The 19,517-nt window shown below is 34.2% G+C and overlaps 1 protein-coding gene across 1 annotated transcript; it reads left to right on the plus strand.

Moving 5' to 3' along the window:
• The first annotated feature begins 210 nt into the window (after positions 1–210).
• On the plus strand, positions 211–7,149 carry CLDN23 (claudin 23). Its single transcript, XM_044060951.1, has one exon. It carries the CDS (start codon positions 336–338, stop codon positions 1,038–1,040), a length of 705 nt encoding a protein of 234 aa, XP_043916886.1. The 5' UTR covers positions 211–335; the 3' UTR covers positions 1,041–7,149.
• Positions 7,150–19,517: the final 12,368 nt, after the last annotated feature.

A 19,517-nucleotide genomic window follows, 5' to 3' on the forward strand; every position in this document is an offset into this window, starting at 1 on the left:
CCATTCCTTCTCTTTGTATAATTATTAAAACAGAAGGCAATAAACAAACAGGTTGTTGTCTTCATCCTCCCAGTCTAGCACGTAATCAGGTATTGAATCCTTCTCTTTCATTTCAGGGAAGCCTTTGCAAATACCAGGTGTTTGCTTAGTCAAGCCCAGCCCACGGTGGGTGGTACACGTTTGTGTTGGTGTGAGACGCACTGAGGCTTAGTTTTTAGTGCCAGTTCAAAAGTTTCAGGTTAGAAATGACAAGGTTCTGACACCGTTTCCGAAAAATCCAGGACAGCGATAACAGTCGATTAAACAGCTTTGGTTTGTTGCCTTAGCCACCCACCATGCAAACCCCAGTGGTTATGATCATCGGAATTGTATGTGCCCCCTGTGGGCTCGTCCTGGCGTTGGTCTGCACAGTGGCCCCAGGATGGCGAGACATAAGAAACTTTTCCGGTGCCTCTGCTGACCAGGTGAGCTATCAGGGAATATGGGACATCTGTCAGGAGTATGAAAGCACCCACAAACGCACATGTGGAGTTACAGACGATGCTTACTTTCAGACTTTGGTGATCCAGGTAGCCCGTGGTCTAATGCTGGCTTCTTTGGGAGTGACGACTATAGGTATAATCTTAGCTTCCCTTGGAATTCGCTGCTGGAGAAGTAAACCCAACTACCTGTTTGCTGGACTTGGAGGCATCGTGATCTTTATTTCTGGGGTGCTCAGTCTTATTCCCCAGTCCTGGTACACCAACCAGATCAATGCTATCTCTAGCTCAAGTGCACCCAATGGAAGCATACAGACAAGCTATGCCCTTGTCGTGGGCTTTATCGGCAGCTGCTTGGAACTTATTGGAGGGTTCTCTTTGGCACTTAGCTTCGCTCACTTCTGTGTTGAAAGGCAGAACGTAACAGCAAACAAGTACTTCACTAAAAATCCGAAGCCACATATTACTAAACCAGTACCCAAATCGTACACTAATCCTATGGAAGTGACAGATGGTCCCTCAGTGGCATCCAGTCCAGTCCCCTGCGATTCAGATTTGTAGATGTGATGGCATGAAAAGAAGAAAAAGTGCTTCCATACCGAAAGCTTAGCTGTGCAATGATGTGTGTTCTTGACAGAACATTATTTTTCATCAGCCATGAACTTTTCTGGTTCTGGTTTTAGCTGCTAATTATACTGTTATATGGACAAAAGAGTGCTTTATTTTATAAAACCTAAGATAAACTAAAGTGGCTGCAAACTTCTGAACAAGGGCCTTTAAAAAAGTTTGATGTTTGCTGCCTCAGCCTCTAAGGACTGGCACTTAATAAGGGTGACTGTTGTTATGTGGTTCAGAATATTTACTGTAATTAAGTTAGAAGAAGAAACTTTAGAGACTGCCTAACAGAACAAAATCAAGGGCAGAATCTGTCTGAATTACGTTTGTAACATCACACTATAAAGCACAAATCAAATGCCCAAGCTACCATTTAATAAGTCTGTTATAACAGTATAAGTTAAAAGATGTTGGAGTATTACCAATGCATATCTATGAAAGAGAAAGCCACAGATCTTTCATAACCTGATGTGAAACACAGAATGGTTAAGAATGAATGCAATATTTGACAGTTTGTGAATGCTGCAGTGGTAGTAACTTGCTCTAGGAATGCTTCAGTGACACAACATTTATCTTTTTTTAGGTAATGAAGGCCTTTGGGATGGTCTCACAGATCACTACCCATTCTGTGTTTTGCAGTACTGTGGTGCATCCAGTTGCGACTTCTTTTTGTGTCAGTCATTTAAGCAGCTTTGAATACATAGCCGGCCTTCAAAGCTGAAGGATGTTCTTAACCTTTATTTTGTTTACCCATCCCCCAACACACACATAAAAAAAAACTTTTGAGTTTGTGTGTAATTAGTTTTCACATTTGTTTATATATACAGTTATCTGTTTAAAGGTGTGATATGCAGTTACTGGATTTCAGTGGATCTTTTGGAGTTAGAACATTGCAGGGTTTTGCTTGCTTACTGCAGTCATTGAACTATTATCACAACTTATCAATACAGTCCATTTCTTGGCAAGCTAGTCTAAGCAGACAGAGAAGGCTCCAAATGTGTCTCAAGACTGAGGTCCAGTATGCCTAATCCCACAACTAAAGTATTATGTTTGTAAGTAAAATATCTTTCACTTGTTTATTGATTATGTATTTGATTTTATTATCCAGTTAAGTAATGAAAGACACCAATAATCCTTGTTCCGCTATGTGCCACTTTTGTTAGAAATACCCCAGTCTCAGTATGTGCCACTTTTATTAGAAATACACCATTAAGAGATTAAGTGAGATGTGTGAGAATATGAGCTCACCAAGAGGATTTTTTTATTTTATTTATTTATTTATTTATTTTTGCCAAGAACCTGTGAAGCAGAAACAGATCTCAAGCACTGACATTTTTGCATGTTACTGTATGCAGTAGTTTGCAAGTCCACTACCACTGGATTTAGAAACTAAGCCAATATCACCTTGAAGCATATTATTTGTGCAATTATTTAAGCCTAATGGAAAACTGTGGAATTTCTAATTGCCCATGCGTGTGAGTTTGTGTGCGTGAGTGTGCATGTGTGAATGCACATGCATGCTTATGAGGCAGAGCAGTACAATGTGATGGACGATTATCTCACTAGACTGTGATGGACAATTATCTAAGCTAGGCTGTGATGGACTATTAGCTCAGCTAGGCTGCATTCTTCTTTGGTTGCAATGTTTCCGGTAACTGAGGAGATCAGTATTTAGAATTACCATTATAGTTTCTGACTCATAGGTATTTTGAAATGTAAGACCATTTCCCTTGCACCACTTTTTTTCTCACTTTTAGGATACGCCCACTTGTTGCTGCTTTACTGGTTTCAGTTATAATTTAGGATTGTTAAAAACCCTGTGGGAATTGTGCATTCCTGAACCATTATACAGTATGGGATGCAAATATTGTGAGTTTGATTTAAAAAGCCAAGTAGGTAATACCTTTCGAATATCTATAATATTTGCAGATGCTGTCAGAAATCTACTTGCTTCAGCACAGGGCTAAAGTGCAGTTCAACATCCCACTTCCTTTCTTCTAATTAAACCCATTATTAAAAAATGTATACCCTTTTTGCAAATTAAATCCATATCTGGTGGCTGTTAATGGAAAATATGACAATATTGCTTACCACCTGTTTTTCAATGCTTTTCATTTCTTGAAATATGCTTGTTGTTTTTTTTTTTTTTTTTTTAGAGTAAATTTATGTGACGTGATACAAACTTTATTTGGATCTTTTCATATAATGAAACCTTGTAAAATAATACAAAATGTATTTGGATCTCATCATATAATTAAATCACTTTACCATGATACTAAATTGAATAGTAGCACAGTGTTGTGGTGACCACTATAGTTGCCTTGCAACAAAAGATTCCCCAGTTTGCTTCTCAGATGGGGTGTCTTCTGAATGCATGTCCTTCTTGTGTTCAAGAGTGTTTTCTCCAGGTACTCTGTTTTCCATATCCCATAGGCATGCAGTAGAACTGGTGTATGTAAATTATCTCGAGGTGTGTGTGTGTGTGTGTGTGTGTGTGTGTGTGTGTGTGTGTGTGTGTGTGTGTTTAATGCAGCAGAAAGGCTTGGCAATCTATTTGAGTTCCCTACTTACCTAGCAAGTTCTGGGGATGGTTTCAGCTATTCACAAAATTGCTGTGTGACTCTAATGCAATTCAACTACATTGGATAAAAGCTGATTTGTTAAACATCTAAAATGGCATCAGTTTTGCAAGAGATGTTATAGACTATTTCTTCAAAATGGCAATGACCAGGGCCTCCTTTGAAATTCATATGGTATGGATACCTAAGCAAGGATGTATTCTGTAGGTCATGATGATGGTTTCAAGTGAACAATGCTGGTATGAGATCTGGAAACTGAAGATGCTTTTTTGCATATGATGAGAGCGTAAGTGTAGCAATTTTTTAAGTAGGTTTCAGTTAGTAGTGTTGCAATGTGGTAGTGTTACAAAATGGTAGAAATGAAAAGTAATATGCAACAAAATTTATATAAGACAGAGATGCTGGTTTCCAGGCAGCAGTATCTAAGAAGTTCCTTTGAGTATAAATGTCTTGCGCAAGTAGGGTTTGGTTATAGGAATGGGTTGAGCCATCTAGGTTATGACTGATATGAAAGCAGCAGCAAAATCATGTTTATTTTGTTTAGAAGTTACACGAGCTCATCCTTTTGACAGTAATAGGCAGGCATTTAGTTTGAGGCTGTTGGATATTGCTGAACTGTTTATGTCAGAACAAGTAATCCAAAAAACAAAATAGTTACTTTAAGTTTACTGAAGTGCTGAAGGTATTACTTGGTAGATATTTCCTAATTATGCTGAACAACTACATTTTTTACCTATGGAGTATTCCAGAAATACTTAAAATGCCAAGGTTGGTGTTGTTTTTGGTGGGGAATAAGCATATGAGCTGTTTTTTATGGTTGCTGAACACTGGTAATGTGATAAACCAGTGCAGGGACAGAAATTTCCATCTTTAAGTCTCATCTTGATTTGTAAGATGCAACAGCATGATACAATCGTGCCAGCTAGATTACCAAGTGACAGGCATTGACCAGTTTTGTTGCAGACTGAACTTCAACAGAGTGTAGTTACACATCTCAGTACTGCTCTTATTTTAGAAAAGAAACAAGTTCTGCACCGAACAGCTTAAGATATCCTACAATTACACAAGAAAAACACTGTTTACTCTGTTAACTAAGCAGGCCGAGCATGTGATAGCCTTGACAAACAGGGCCATATGCATAGAGAATACCGAGCTTGCTGTCTATGCTGTTATCATAATTACATGAGCATTCACGCTTTTATGCAGCTAAACTAATGCTGAATGCCAGTATATGATATTGTAACAGAAACAGTTTAACAACTATGATTAAAACAATCTGTTGATCCTGTTTAGATATATAAATGCATACTTACATACAGAGCTGTGAAACAACAAAGCTAATCATTGTCTGACTGCATTCTTCAGTCCACCACTCGGAAATACTCTGATGAACAATTTGAATATTGTACAGTCCCATGAAATAAACAAGCACTCCCACCTCTAACCATGGCAGTCACATGAATCGCTACAGGTAGTTGACATAATGCTCACATTTTCTGTCTGGAAGGAGTACTTCAGCAGGCCAAGACCAATAAATCAAGTCCCAGTTATCCAGAGTAGTTGAATAGGCTATTCCCGGCAGAAGTACCTCTAGTGATGGCCTACTGTTATATACACATAGGCATTATTTACATCTGCTGTTTTTGTATGCATTTGAAAGGCAGGCAAGCTGGTCAATAGGTTGTTTGCCAGAGTGTTGAAAGATGGATGCCAAGTAGGAGATGAAAAGAAGAGCCTATAATATTTAAATAAAAGGCAAACAGCTTTGGAATGTAGCACTGAATCCACACCTCACTTGTCTAGTGTCAGTGTTTCACAATACTTACCGGTATGAATGCAATTTAAAATGTTTCACTGACGGTGTTTATCATTGTTTTGCACTAAGTAGATTTAATTTACTTTGTCTTTAGTGCCCATGTGTGTGTATGTGAGTGTGTGTGTGTGTGTGTGTGTGTGTGTGTGTGTGTGTGTGTGTGTGTGTGTGTGTGTGTGTGTGTGTGTGTGTGAGTGCACATGTGTGTATACACTTTGAGCACACACACATTTGGCTTAGTAGTTTTGCCAAATCAATGTTAAAATCTTGGAATTAGAGTTTGGTTTATTGCTCTTACATCACCCACCTCACGTATTTTAAATGTTGCATTGATCACATTTATATACAACTTAATTTGCAGACGGTCTGAAACAAATGTGAATTTATGACCATGACTCAGCATACTCTGGAGAATTTTATATGTGTTTGCTTTAAGCTGCTTTTAAAATGTAGCAGCTTTTCTACTGTAATTGATTCATGTCTTACTGCCATTTATAATAGGCAGCGCAGTACATACTGGCTGCGTAATGCTTATTTATTTAAATAGGTAGCTTTCAGATATCTTTATTACATTGTTCCTCTCAACAGTTATACCTGCTTTATTTAGTGAGCTATTGATTAAACAGATCCGCATGTCATGCTAAACTTCAAACTCCATTACAGTACAAAACCCACCGTACCCTCTCAGTTTGCAGAATTTCTTTATAACACAAATAGGAATACCTGTAACTCATACATTGCGTGATATGACTTTCCATGAACAGTACTATAAATTTCCTAAAAACTACAGGAAATCTGGAGAATGTCCAATGTATAAAAAGAAAACACATGGTTGTCAGAGTTTCACTGTTCTTGAACTTTTCAGTAAAGCACTGCATTTATATTATTTTACTCTATCTTTCTCTTTGTTTTCTGTTATTCCTTTATATGTTAAGTGGAGGGTGTGTGCACAGCACAGGCAATAACGGTGATATGAGGTCTTAAGACATGACTGATTTAAACATACCCAGGATTTGTTAGCAGCATGTGTGTGCAATTTATTTAATTCTATACAGTGGCTTTATTTGTTAATCAAATGCCTGTGTTGATCTAAGGAACCCTGAAAATATGTCACTTTTGCCAAGAATGTCACACATAGTGTTACATGGTTACTGCAGACAGCGTATATTCAGCATTTAGTGATGTTTGAAAAGAAAGTACATGCGTGCCCTCTTGGACAAATGAAAACAAATATTGTCGATAATGTTTTCAGGATGCACATAAGTAGCTAAATTCAGTTACTATAGCACATAGTTCTAGTTAAACCAAGAATGAATTTCACAGCGTAATCCTGTTTTGATTGTTGAGATTCAGTACTGCTTTATAAGTTTCATAAAGGGAAGGGGGGTTGCAAGAAGCTCCGGTGGACATAAGCTGTTTCAGCTTTTTTTTGAAGAAGACTGTTTTTTTTTTTTTAGCACTCATTAAGTATTAAAGTGTTAAATGTTTTGCTTACACTATTTGCTTTAGTTTATATAATATGCAATGTTGAAAGAATTGCTGAATAATGTTTACAGTGATTGAATTACTATTATTGTTTGTCAACCCTATTCAAATCAAATTCTTCAATTAATATATATTTTCTAGATTACAATCTCTTGTATAGCATCATTTTTGTAAATAATAAATTATTAAAAACTTTGCCTGATGAGTTTATCTTGTATTATTGTAAGGAAATGTAAGTCACAAAATCAGTACACCTTCATGTGAAACAGTTTTTTGCTCATTGTACATGCTGTACACAGTGAAAATTGCTTACTCACAAAAGTGTGTGTGTGTGTGTGTGTGTGTGTGTGTGTGTGTGTGTGTGTGTGTGTGTGTGTGTGTGTGTGTTTCTATAAAGTAAACATTTGGTGCATTTCCTGAAATGCACACTTCTTCTTTCCCAAACACTGGTGTTTTATTTCTGTTTATCCACAGGTAAGTTGATATAGGGCATTGCTACTTCAGTGCCAGGTAGAAGTGATAAATCATCAATAAATATAATATTGTTTGCACCATGCTGTCGCCTCTTTACAGGATGTTCTAAAGTATTTCCCGTGGGATTGGAGTCATTATCTTTTGACTATGCAAGTATACCCATTCCTTTACAGAATTTACCCTAAAAATCGTGGGAAATTAGAAATAAAAATACCTAACTCACCTACATATTCTAGATACTGTTACTGGAGCTGGAGATAGAGAGAACAGCAATAGGTATTTTGGGTGTTTAAAGAAAGACCTTCTGTCTGAACATCCATTATTCAACACAAACATAAATAACTAAGATTAAGTTTGCATTTATGTGCAGTTCTTGAAGATCCACATATATTTATTTGTATGTCTGCTTGTGTGTGTGTGCGCACACACACACACACTCACACACACACACACACACTCACACACACACACACACACACACACACACACACATGCATGCACAATTGAATTAGTGGTCCCGACACTTTGCCTTCTGATGATTATGATAGTGTTGTTACCCAACACACAGCGTATGGATTCCTTCTGCTTTGCATCAAGCCTTTAACACAGCCTTTAAAATAGTCTAAACCATTGAGAACAGTATCATGACAGTCAGATAAATGCTGTAGAGAACCCATATTTGCCCTTATTTGAATGGCTGTCTCCTAGCTTTTACATCTATTTGGATCTGTTGTCAGTTTGGGAATCTGTACTGAAGTTTTTCCACTCTCTTGGAATTAAAGTGAATCTTGTGAAGTCCCACTTAAACCTATCCCAGCTGTTTATGTTTAGTGGTTGCAGTTTCTACACTTTAACATATGGAGTATATCTTCCAATGGACGGGATACAGTTCCTTCAGAACAAGGTTGCAGTAGTCCTGGATGTTCAGTAAATATCTGTCCATCTTTCTCTCCAAAGTACTGGGTCTCATGGCAGCTGATGTTCCCATGATTCCATGTGCCAGGTATCAATAAAAGATGTTAGCTACAGTGGACCCAAAGAGTCCTGTAGGTCAGCTGTAGATCCCTTGCTCCATCTTTTGTGGATTTCAAAACCTTGGGGAAAAAATCTAAAATAGTGACTGCATTTGGCCAGCCTCTTGGTGGCAGTCCCTTCCATAGTGCGGTTTCCACAGAAGCAATTACCTTGAATCTACAGTCCTACAAAAGAGAGCACTATTAAGAGCAAACAGTGTAAGGTGTCCACAGATCTACAATAGCAGTTCTACATATTAGCATACTGTAGAAAATGGCAGTCCTTATTAACCTTCAAAGCTTCCAGGACTCCCTGACCCAGAGTGTAAGGACCATCTTCTTTAACAACGTACCAGTGGTCTGGTATATCAACCACAGGGTGAACCCATTCTTATCACCTTTGTTGATACACTGTGAGATTTTTGTGATTGACTGTGCCTTCCAGTCACTTTCTAGTAGCCAACTACAAACAAAGGAGCACGACTTCACTTGTGGACAAGCTCTGCTCTGCCTGGTGATGCCGCTTGAGTAATCCTTCAGTTTTTCAGTGGCAAAAAAAAAAAAAAAACTTTGCTGTCAGAGGAATAAGCCTTGCTGTGACCACTTTTGCTTCCCTAACAGTGCCTAACACAGCAGCTTCTTTTGCTCAGTCCCTCCACTGGTGAGTGTTTTGGGCATGCTTTGGTCCTTAAATGGCCCCACATCAATCCTTTACATTTTCCACATTTACTCTAGTCATGAAGTTTATAAAGAAAGCAGATAACACAATCCAGGAATTATTCTTATAGATTCATACTGACCTCAGGTATGACCTTCCCTGCTTCTACTGACATCTTGGAGAAGCTTGAACCTCTGTATACTTTCAAGGCCTCCTAGCTGACCCATCTGCCAAAACATATCTGGACATTTACCACCTTTTAATAATCACATGGTTTGTCCATTCACAGGAGTGGCCAACAACCCACTTTCTGTTCTAGAACAGTGCAAATAATTCTCTCTTCTCAGATGTCAAACAAACATTAACACATAAATGGCCTCATTTCTCCATTTTGACCACATCAAAAGGACAGGATCCTTTCTCTGCTACTGTTTTCTCCTTTTTCAAATGTTTAGTCCAGATTTTCAGTTCTTGACTCAGTCATTCTACTGATAAAGTTGATCTGGCTTTAATTTTGAATTTTTATGAGGACATTTAAATCCTCATTTTTGGCCTCTCCGAATGTCTGCTGGGCCTTCTTCCAAGGTATATTACTTTATACTACCAGTATTAATAGACAACATTTTTCCCTTGTGCTAAAAAGTGACTTTACATTCATTCAAGTTTGCAGCTTCTGCAGAATTAAAATTATTTTCCTGGAAGATGCTTTACCTGGTCACCATTGTCTCAGTCAGAAGGTTGTCTGATCTGCAGCTATTGCCCTCTGAGTCAAATTAATTAGTCTTCCACAAAGGCTGAGTCAGACTTTGTTCAAATCTCTCCTTTATGTTTAAAGTCACTACAGAAACCAGAACAGTCAGTATATTCATATTTATATTATCTTTCTACAATACTTGCTTGGATGAGCACTACCAGATGAGATTCTAAGCTGACAAGAGTCTTAGAAAGGATTTCCAACTTTTTCCTGATTTTTCCAAAAAAAAAAAAAAATGAACAAAAATTTTGTAGCTTTGTTTTTACAAATTAAATAAATCACTTCCTCCTATTTCAAAGGCTAAATTCGCAGCTTTGCTTTCAGAAATGCAGCTCTGGAGGGGGGGGGGGTGTGGCCAAGGATGAACACAGGATAGCAGCAGATTTCTTCAGCTCCACCAACTTAACTGCACTGACAGGAAATAATTACTTTAAAATTCAACTAATGAAATAATTTTCTTTCTAAATACGTTTGGAATATCAGTTTCTTGAATAATATCTAAAAAAGAAAGAAAATTTAAATAATTTTCCTGTCAGAAATCATCTTGGAAATTTCTCTTTCATCACCTCTGTTCAGAATGAGTTCCAGTAAGGCAAACAGTCAGGATTCCAGCATCAAGAAAGAGCTTCAGTCTTTGATATCAACTATTCAGCAACTAACAACCAAAATGGACAAACTGGATACTAAAATTGATAACTTCATAGAAAAAACTACAAAACAAATGGATTTGTTACATCAAGACTTGCAACATCAGAAAGCTCAGATTACAGGTATAGAAGAGACTGTTAATGATATGGAGAACAGAATCCAGGAAGAAGAAATTAACATTGAATTTTTACTGAAACAGAACACACACCTACAATCCAAACTTGATGACCTAGAAAACAGATCTAGACGCAATAATATTAGGATTTTTGGACTGCCAGAAAATATAGAAGGTAACAACATTACTTCCTTTTTAAATACTTGGCTTCCCAAAACTTTAGACTTGTCAGAAGCATTTTCTTTTGGTATTGAAAGAGCCCATAGGTCCTTATCTAATTTTAACTCTAATAAAAAGTATCCTAGATCAGTTATCGTAAGATTTTTATCATCTTATGACAAGGAGATGGTATTAAAAACTGCATGGGCTAAAGCACCTATAAAAATTAATGAGGCAACTGTGCATTTTGACAATGACTATTCTTCCTTGGTAATAACTAAAAGAAAAGTTTTTTTGCCATTAATAAGAGAGCTTAAGAAAGCACAGTTCAAAACTCACCTTTTATTTCCTGCCAAACTAAAAATCTTTTTACCTGATGGCCCTAGAATTTTTGAAGACTTGGACTCTGCTTTGCTGTGTATTAAAAAAAATAAGATATCAGATAAAATAGAAGATATGGAATGGGCAAGTCCTCCGTTAAAGAGGATGGCAACAGGAACTTCTTGGAAGACTTCAGAGAAGCAAAAAAGACTAAAAAACAAATGACAAGTTCTATATATTTTTTTTCTTTTAAACTCTTCAAATACAGTTACTGCATCTCCAGAAAGCCACAAATATTTTAAAGATTTATTCAAAGTTACTTTTTTATGTGCAAAGAACTGTTTTTGTTTCATAAATAGTCAAACTCTCTGAGGAACAAATAACATGCTATGAATCAACTTGTTTCTCTTTGTGATAAAGAGACCTAAGGTTAGTAATTTGATACATTTCCTTCTCTTCTTGTTTTAAATAATGGCATTCTTTCTAAACTATGCATTTAATGAGGGGTGGGGGAGGCCAAGGAGAGAAGTATGATGAAAAATATGGAATAAGTGAAATAATAACTTATTAGTTCTTTAAAATTATATATGCTGTTTAAACACTGTTGCTAAATATTATACCATGACTTAATTGCTTATACATGATTTCAAATAATATGTCATGATATAATTGCAAATAATTAGAACTAAAATAGTTGTAAGTAATATGTCTTATGTTTAACTTTATTAATACAAACAGCAAGTAATATATCTTTGTAGATACTCTTTGTAGCTTCCTTTTTTTATTTCTTCTCTCTCTCTCTTTCTTTTTTTTTCTTTCTCTCTTCTTTTTCTTTTTCTTTCTCTCTCTCTCTTTCTCTCTTATATATACAGTTATATGCTTCTGATAATACTGATATATGTATATAATAAGATTTGTATGAGAAAATGAAATGGGGCATATAAAAATAAGTTGTATAATATGTTAAATAACTGTAGGCTTGGTTTCACTGTCATAGAGACTGTAATGACTTGTAAAATACTTTGCAAAGGTTTTGCACTGTTTAGATTCATTTGTATTACTAAATGAATGTCAGTCACTTGCTTTTACTAAAATTCCCGCCAGAATGTTAAGGGAGACAATTTGGGATGTGGGTTACCTCGTGAATAGTGTCCTCGAGTCGTTTTAAAAGCTTCAACACTCAGAATACACGCAGAGAAGCTGAATGAAGTCATTTTGAACTTTGACCCCTGAATTCACACTGACACCGCAGATTTAAGAAGAACACTGTTTCAGGAAGTAGAACTGCTGTAAATGAGACTTTGTGATGAAAAACGAACTTTATGACATCTAAATGTGAGTTATTCTTTATAACAACTTACTTATTTAAGATGTAATTTATAAAATATAAAAGTTATAATGATTTTAAATGATTCAGTATGCCATAGTAAACAAGTGAGATATTTTAGAAGGCATAGAAGGTAAAACACATATACTCATGTTTTTGAAAGCTTACATGACTGCAGCATATTAATGTATATAAATACTTATGATTTAAACATATATAATGTTATAAATCATTTGACTTAACTAATTGACAAGCACAAGTATCATTATGATTATATCTTAGAAGAAACTGTCATGTGACATATTTTAAAGCTGCAGTTCAGATATATAAAATACAGATGGCTTTCATCACAATGATTTATGTATAACTAGGAATTAACATTGCTGTGCAGTATGATTTTAAAACTTATGTATGAGTATAAATATTTTATTTAATTGGCAATAATAAGTATGAGAAGAAATCTTTGGTGCAAGTAATTTAGAGTTTTTAAAACTGTTAACTGCATTTCTATGGCAGAAAGTAGGAATACCCTAATATATGTAATGTCTGAACCATAATAGCCTAAGTTATTGAATCCAAATGAACATAAGAACTTATTCTTACAAACTTTAATGAACCAATATATAGATATGCCCTTTTTTTCCTCTCTCTCTTTCTTTCTCTCTCTCTCTTCTCTGTTCCCATTATCAAGATTGTTAGAATGCTATTTTGATTATGAGTGTATTATACAAAATAGATGTACATAGTAATATGAACTGTTTCTAAATGTTCTTATTTGTTTATATGAAGCTGATTTATAAATTGTTTAGCTTTGTCATACTAGATAATCTAATTAAATGAGGTTAACTTTAGTTAATAATAGTTAGTATTGAATTAATTTGGTGGCAGCTGAGGTACTGCTGCTTAGGATAGGGGGATAACTTGAGTGGTATGTGCTACTCAAAGTTGGAGTTCTTAACTCCAGGCTGGGTGCAATGTTTAATCCTAATATTATTTTCACCTGTTTATTGTTGTTTGTATATAGTTCCGACATCCACATCACATTTTATAAACTCATTGTCACTACAAATAAAAGTGAAACTTATACAAAATTCCATAAGATTTTCAATAAATACAGCTATAATTAATGGTACACCTAAAGGAGGAGATATAATATCACTTATTTTTGTTAATTGTTATTCTGATTATATGTTTTATATGTTTATAAAAGCTAAATGATATCTCTAAAAGGAATTTCTTTAAACATTAATGGATTGAATAACCCATGTAAAAGGGCAAGTTTAATGAGATACATTAATTTGCATAGGGCCAACTTAGTATTCCTTCAAGAAACACATCTCCTGAAAAAGGATATTGATAAATTAGCCACTAATAAATATACAGTCTTGGTTAGTTCAGAACACACACAGAAAAAAAGAGGAGTGGCTATTTTATGGAATAAAAGTATGCCCATACCTAAAACTATTAAATCTTATAAAGATGATAAAGGAATGTTTTGTATGGTTACAATACAGATTAATGGAAAGACATATAAATTAATCAATGTATATTGGATACCAGGAATTGGCATTAATACAGTGAAACACCATCTCAATAAGATCATATCATTTTCTATAGGAGATATTATTTTAGCAGGTGACTTTAATTGTATCCTACATGAAAAAGATACTACTACTATAGGAAAAAGGAAAATTACATCTGATGCAAAACATTTAAAGGATTTTGTTAATTTATATCATTTGAATGATATTAATAATCAGATAGATTCAAAATCATTACCATACACTTTTTTTTCTAACAGATATAAAACTTATTCAAGAATAGATAGAGTCTTTATTTCTAACCAGATGGTAACTGACTTAATTGATTCTAAAATCATTTCGTGTCCTATATCAGATCATAATTCAATTGTCTTTGAGTTTACGATAAAAAGTACTTATAATGTTCAGATCAAAAGAATACCAGCATATTTAACTCAACTAAAAGACTATAAAGATTATATACTTTCAGAAGTGCAACATTTCTTAGACTTAAACACTACACCTGATGTCTCCATTGTTTATATTTGGGATGCTTTAAAATCATATTTATATGGACAAAGTATTAGATGGTATAATAATAAAAGTAAATCTTGGGACAAGGAATTACTAGATATTCAAAGCAAATTAGACTCATACAAACATAATAATAAAGAAAATATTATGGACAAAAAAGTCATTGAGGAAATAAATAAATTAAATGAGAAATACAAAGAAATTTTAACTCATAAAGTTAAAATAACATTAGAGAAATATAAGTTTTTGTCTTACTCAATAAGTCCCAAATACTTACATAGACTTAAAAATAAAACAAAAAGGTTGAATAAACAAAATCATATCAAAGAAATTTTCTCTCCAAGGAAAAAGAAGAATGTTTCTAGTTTACCAGAAATATTAGATGAATTTAGAAATCACTTTCACAAAATTAATCATAATAACATTAACATGGATCCTAAAGATAAAATAAAAAATTTATAACTACAAACATGAACAAAAAACTTAACAAACAACAGACTAAACTAATGGATAAAAATATTTCATATACAGAGGTTATTACACAAATAAACAAACTTAAATCAAACAAAGCACCAGGTAATGATGGTATTATACCAGAGATCTATAAAATTCTTCCCAAAAGTACTTACTCATTAATACATAAGGTTTTTATTTTGGCCCAAAATGAGTTAACAACTCCTCCATCTTGGTAATACACATTTATTTCACCATTTTTAAAACCCAATAAAGACCCAACCAGATGCACTTCATATAGACCTATTTCATTACTTAATGTTGACTATAAAATGTTTATGAGTATTTTTGCTGATAGATTAAAGACAATCATCCCAGGCATAATAGATATAGACCAGACAGGCTTTATTGTAAATAGAAATACTTTTGATAATATAAGGAGAACTTTAACGTTAATTGATTTTGCAAATAGGAAAAAGAAAGATTTAACACTTATTAGTCTCGATATAAGTTCAGCATTTGATTCAGTAAGTTGGGACTACTTGTTTATCTTACTGAAGTGCACAAACTTCTCTGATGCATTTGTAAATCTAATTGAACATCTATATAAAGGAGCATTGGCTTACATTAAGATAGGAACATATGTCTCACAAAAAATACCCATTTTAAAAGGTGCAAAACAAGGGTGTCCACTCTCTCCACTATTATTTACTTTAATAATGGAGCCTTGGGCTAATTTGATTAGAAACAGTACTGATATAAAAGGATTTGATATAGATGAAAATACAATATCTAAAATTCAACTTTTTGCAGATGATGTTCTAATTACATCAGCAGGATCTAACTCTTCTATGCAGTCCTTATTTGATAAAATGATGGATTGTAAAAATATCTCTGGTTTAATATTCAATGAAGAAAAAACTAAAATATTACCAATATACACACAAAAAAATGTCCTCATTAATGATTTTAGCAAATATATACCCAACTCAGCTCAGATAACTTACTTAGGTATAATATTAACTAAAGATATTAAATCTATTATACATAATAATTATAGTAACTGTCTTTTTAATATACAAAATCTTTTCAATAGCTGGAATATTTTTTACCATGGAAGAGAGACTCACAATTATTAAAATGATAATATTCCCTAAGATATTATATTTAATACAATCAATAATTCTCCCACCTACAAAAATAATTATTAAGAAATTGAATTCATTAATGTTAAATTTCTTATGGGCACCTAATAGACCTAGGATTGCATTAAAGAAACATACTAATAGCTGGTCTCAAGGGGGCATTTCATTTCCAGACTTTAATTTATATACTATATCTTCTATTATAAAAGTTATTACTTTGTTAATAGATCAGTCATATGTTGCAAGATGGAAAGATTATTGGGAACTAATTAGCATTCACTTCATGAAAATTTCTTTAATACATAAAAATATTATTGTAAATAACCCCATGTTATGGTTACTAAAAGAATTTTGTACTTCATCTATTACACCAAAATATATAGTTAGTTACCCATTAAACATTATTATCAGTTATCGTAATTTTATATTCATGCATCCTAAGTATAAGGAATGGAATTTTATTCTATTCCCTATAATGTATACACATGGTATGCTTTTGTCAACCACCTCTGAAAGAAGTCTTTTAGTCACAGAGAATGATCTAAAGTATTGGTATCAGTTGCTGTCTGATAATAAAGTAAAAAATTTAGACTTCTTAAAGCAAGAATTTGATTTGAGAGAAACATGTTGGTTAGAAATTCAGACTTTTAGACAACATCTTATTAATAAAATTGATTTAATGTCTTTAACAGTTAAAGAATCTGTTCCAATACTGATTGATTACTTGATATTAAATTTACAACATAGAGTTTCTGATAAAGGTAAGCTCTCACACATACATAAAATTATCAGAGAAGAAACTAATTACAGTTCAGATACCTATTGGAATTATTTCATTTCCATTAATGGTGAATCACCAAAACAACAAGATAAACAATATATATTGGAATCTGCTTATAAAACTACTTTTTCCATTAATTGGAGACGTTTTGCTTGGAAATTTTTACATAGATCTTTCTATACACCTTTAATGATGAATAAAATAAATAATAAAGACAACTTATGTAAAAGATGTAATGTAGAAATAAATGCTGATTGGGCACATATGTTTTATGACTGCATAAAATTGAAGGAATATTGGAAGTTAATCAATGATTTTTTGCAGGCCCTTTTCACAGATAATTTCATTGTTTCTAAATCACTTATATTATTTAACACTCCTGTTCCTAAAAGTGTTAAAAAAGTTAAACTTCCCTTATTATGGTCTATTCTAGCAGTGGCTAGAAAAATAATAACCAGAAATTGGATTTCAGATACCCCTCCTTCATTTAATGAATTTAAAAATGTTATGACTGAAGTGTGTCATATGGAATTGATGACAATAAAATCAAGAACTACTAGAAAAACATCTTATTATATTATATGGGATACTTTACAAAACCTGTTAAAAAATCTTAGTTTCAATAGTAAGACATTATAGTTTAATCAATTAATTTGATTTGTAGTGGATGTCTCTGTAAATACTTTGGTTATTTTATTGAATGTTATAACTATTTCTATTTTAATTGCTTGTATAAAATAGTTATGATATTTATTTTGTATGTTAAAAACAATAAACTTGTTTAAAAAAAAAAGAAATGCAGCTCTGGATAATTGAAGTACCTACATGGTCTTTTCTTGATAACTTTCATGATACAGTATTAGCTGTATGTAATATCTAGGTCCAAATCATCCCTTTGTGGCCACAATTATACCATGTAGCTACTCATAAGGGAGAGTGCCAAGGAGGATTAAGCTGGGAATCTGACATGTTATTACTATCAACAGATCTCTTATTAAAATGGTCACACCTTAATAACTTTTCTGGAAGTAAAAGAAGGAAAAAAAATCCTTAGTAATTTACAAACTCTGCTTGTCTTTCTTTTGATGTAATAAGTTTATAGCTGTAATAGTAAGCACTTTGTCTGCATGACATAGCTCATCTCAGATCTGGTAATGATAAGCACTGTGGTACGATATGGGTAGGGGAGAGAAACGTTTATGTGCTGAGCAATACTAATGCTTGTCAGCCGTAGTACTGCTACCAAAGTTGGGCCTGCTGTTCCTCATTTGCCATTATTGTAGTACATGGTAGAAGATAATTAGATGATTAAAAACTTTTGATTTTGTTGTCATATTTGGGAGAAACTTCTTTGACCCGCGGTGGTGGTGCTCCGGTAGCATTGTCACCTCACAGTAAGACGCTGTCCGGTTTGATTCTCAGCTAGAGCATCTTCTGTGTGTAGACATGCGTGAATGGGCGTACCTTCATTGAAGGTTGTGCATCAGGCCTGGTAAGCCAGTACATAAAAATCAACTGCCAATCATTAGCGGACCGGAGTTCTGCTGTGGCGACCCCTAACCGGGAAAAGCCAAAAGACACAAACAAATTTGGGAGAAACTTCTTTACAAGTGATGCATATCCACCATTCAGATACAGTTCATATGTATAACTCACTCACTCATCAAACACAACCTGCCATTCACACACACACACACACACACACACACACACACACACACACACACACACACACACACACACACACACACACACACACACACACACACACACTCACACACAGAGCAGCAGGAGGTACTCCAGTCTTAGAAAAACAACACTGTGTGTTATAGAAAAGAACTTAAAAAAATACATTTGTTTCACAAACAAACATTTTAGGGCTCTCTCTCCTTCCTTTCTTTTTTTCTTTCTTTCTTTCTTTCTTTCTTTCTTTCTTTCTTTCTTTCTTTCTTTCTTTCTTTCTTTCTTTCTCTATCTCTCAGTACTTCAGGACTCCTCTAACAGGAACAAATTTCATCCTCTTCCTCTTGGTGTCATCCTCCAGTTTACTCTTCCTTCTTCAGACATCACATCTCCTTTGCAAAGGGCAAACAAACTCTGTAGGTGATTCTTTCAGTCCTCCTGTTATAGAAATTGAATTGTTTTATTAAAAATGTACAATTCCTGTAATGATGAGAGGAACTGCCAGTTTTGCTAGGGGGAGGATTGCAATGCATGTGTAACATATGCCAGCATAACTACCTAGAGTTTTGTAAAGAATTGCATGTCATTTGAATATCAACCTGATTTGTACAGATGCTTGTGTTAAAATGTATTTGTAAAGCTGCTTGTGTTAAAAATGTATCAAGTGGGTCCTGTTGGGCAGAAAAGAAATATATGTGCAAGTCTGGCTGTATTGCTGTAACTGCTAAAATGTATATATTTTAACAGAGGATAATGGAAGGGAAGGGGTTAAGATCAGCCCAGCTAACCTTAAGAAAATTAGCCTGAAATTAAATGACTTGGCTTAGGCCTTAAAGATTATATCTCACAGGTCTGAATGCAGCCAGAGACACAATATCTATGAAAAGCCTTTCTGCAGGAAGGGTAGAAGTGATAGAATTGTTTTACAGTCTACAGATGCTGTAATAAAACTTAGCTAAAG

Source organism: Protopterus annectens, chromosome 2.part0, assembly GCF_019279795.1.
Source record: "Protopterus annectens isolate FY-2018-M chromosome 2.part0, PAN1.0, whole genome shotgun sequence".
NCBI lineage: Eukaryota > Metazoa > Chordata > Ceratodontiformes > Protopteridae > Protopterus > Protopterus annectens.

Coding starts and splice junctions, on each gene's coding strand:
- CLDN23 (XM_044060951.1), top strand. CDS start 336: ATGCAAACCCCAGTGGTTATGATCATCGGAATTGTATGTGCCCCCTGT.